General features: G+C 34.8%; 1 protein-coding gene across 1 annotated transcript in view; it reads right to left on the bottom strand.

Moving 5' to 3' along the window:
• Window positions 1-2,160: 2,160 nt before the first annotated feature.
• Window positions 2,161-2,169, bottom strand: part of LOC117950800 (GDP-L-fucose synthase-like) — a 2,313-nt gene continuing 2,304 nt past the window's right edge. The window contains exon 7 of the mRNA XM_034882140.1: window positions 2,161-2,167. Within this exon, the coding sequence (XP_034738031.1) occupies window positions 2,161-2,167 (7 nt within the window). The remainder of the gene's footprint in view (window positions 2,168-2,169) is intronic.

The following is a 2,169-nucleotide window of genomic DNA, read 5'->3' as shown; positions in this document are numbered from 1 at the left end:
TAGCAACAGTAGTTTATTAGTTATTTACATCATGCCTATCCACTTACACATCACCAGCCCCGTTTGATGGGCGCATTGTTTGGTTCAATACAGTTTATAATATAGGGTAACTTAAGAACTTGAGTGTGCAGAGTTGTTACTGTTGCGCTAGATTATATAATTCAATTAATATTGAATGTGGTTTCCACCGCAATGGACCAAGGGCAGTTCAAAACATTACAAAAACAGACCAGTAGGTGTCGCACCATGCCTGCTGTGTGCGAGCACCTGTCATTTAGAGATAATATAGAAATTCAGTTTTGTTCCGTAATTTTGGAAAGCTAAACACTTTCCATTATTTTTCTTATAACCGGGCTTTCACAAATCCCGTTCTTAGCCCTGCTGCTTAAGGCATTAAGGTACTCACCAAAATGAGCTCTTTCTCCTCATGATGCTTGTCTGATTTCCATGTGTGCTCTTATATTGCGTGTTTTAGGAGTTGACTTAGCATTCACAAATTTAAAAACATGTCTCACATATAGGCCTACAGTCCAGTGGGGTGTGTGGCTCTAGTGTGTGTAATAGACAACAAACAAGTGAACATAATCTAAACATTTTGTTAAAATAAATTGATTCTTTTATTATTTACATATTGTTCTGTACAGAGGAATGTGCAAAGATTTGACCAAGTCATTAAGCAGGACTGTTCAAAAGTTACTGCAAACGTTTTGTTGCAGATATTGCTGATGTACTCAGCTCCGACAGCCTGTTTTTCATAATGTAATTATGTTTTTGGACTTCCTTTTGAGGACATAGTATAATGTTTTTACCTTAGGGATTCACAGTAAGTGTTCTGCAGACATAGATTGTACATGCAAAGCCTTTGAAAGCATGTGTGCTATATATGTTGAATAAATGTTTAGCATGTATGGATTCTCTTGACTTGCATAACACAATGGGAGTGTTTTATGTTATACACACTGGAATGTGTATAGTGAAGAAAGATTCACACAGTACATAGCACACTGGTAAGTCATTATTTTGGCCAGATGGCCTACATTAGGACATTTTCGATGGGAGTTTGTTGTCTGAGCTGCTATGAAGCTGACAGCAGTGTTAGAGTCAGGTTAAAACAGAAGGGCATGCAGGTTTAACTCTGGGCTGGGCTGAATGATGATGATGATAACTAGGTTGCAAAGAAAATCAAAAACCAAATGAAATGAACAACAATAAATACATCTGTATCAGTAATCTTGATTTAAAACAGTTACCAAAGGCATAATACAGTCAGTCATATAAATACTGAAAGGGGAACAGTTTGGTCCATTACGTGGAAACCACATTTAATGTTAATTTAATTAATGTCTTAATAAAAAATAAAAGCTGAAAATGCCCAAACAAATAATGTAAAAAAAAAAGAAAAGAAAACTATCGTCTTGGGCAGCGCTAAGCGCTTGAAGGAGAAACGTAGCCTCGGGACGGAGCTTGTTTTGGTGGAACATGTACATTCCAAAGTTGTTAGTCATCCAACTGAAAACTCACATTGGACAGGAAGTCTAGCCAGCTGTCTGGATTTACCCTGCAGGGATCTGAGGAGCAGTTAACCATAGTCCTCATGAATCCACCAGAATTGTTTTTTATATATATATATATTTACACACACACACACACACTATCCAGCAAGTTTTTATATATAATAATAATAATAATACATTTTATTTAAAGACGCCTTTCTTGGCACTCAAGGACGCCGCACAGGGAATTCATAAATTAAGAACAGCAAAACAAATACTATACAACAGCAAAACAAATACTATACAACAGCAAAACAAATACTATACAACAGCAAAACAAATACTATACAACAGCAAAACAAATACTATACAACAGCAAAACAAATACTATACAACAGCAAAACAAAAACTATACAACAGAAAAACAAATACTATACAACAGAAAAACAAATACAATACAGCAAAACAAATACCAATACTTTACAATAGCAAAACAAATACTATACAACAGAAAAACAAAAACAATACAGCAAAACAAATACCAATACTTTACAATAGCAAAACAAATACTATACTAGTATGTATGTATGTATATTATGTATATATATATATATATACACTCACCGGCCACTTTATTAGGTACACCTGTCCAACTGCTCGTTAACACTTAATTTCT

This window comes from Etheostoma cragini, chromosome 9, assembly GCF_013103735.1.
Source record: "Etheostoma cragini isolate CJK2018 chromosome 9, CSU_Ecrag_1.0, whole genome shotgun sequence".
NCBI classification, from domain to species: Eukaryota; Metazoa; Chordata; class Actinopteri; order Perciformes; family Percidae; genus Etheostoma; species Etheostoma cragini.
The sequence above is the reverse complement of the archived record's forward strand: the minus strand, read 5'-3'. Positions and strand labels throughout refer to the sequence as shown.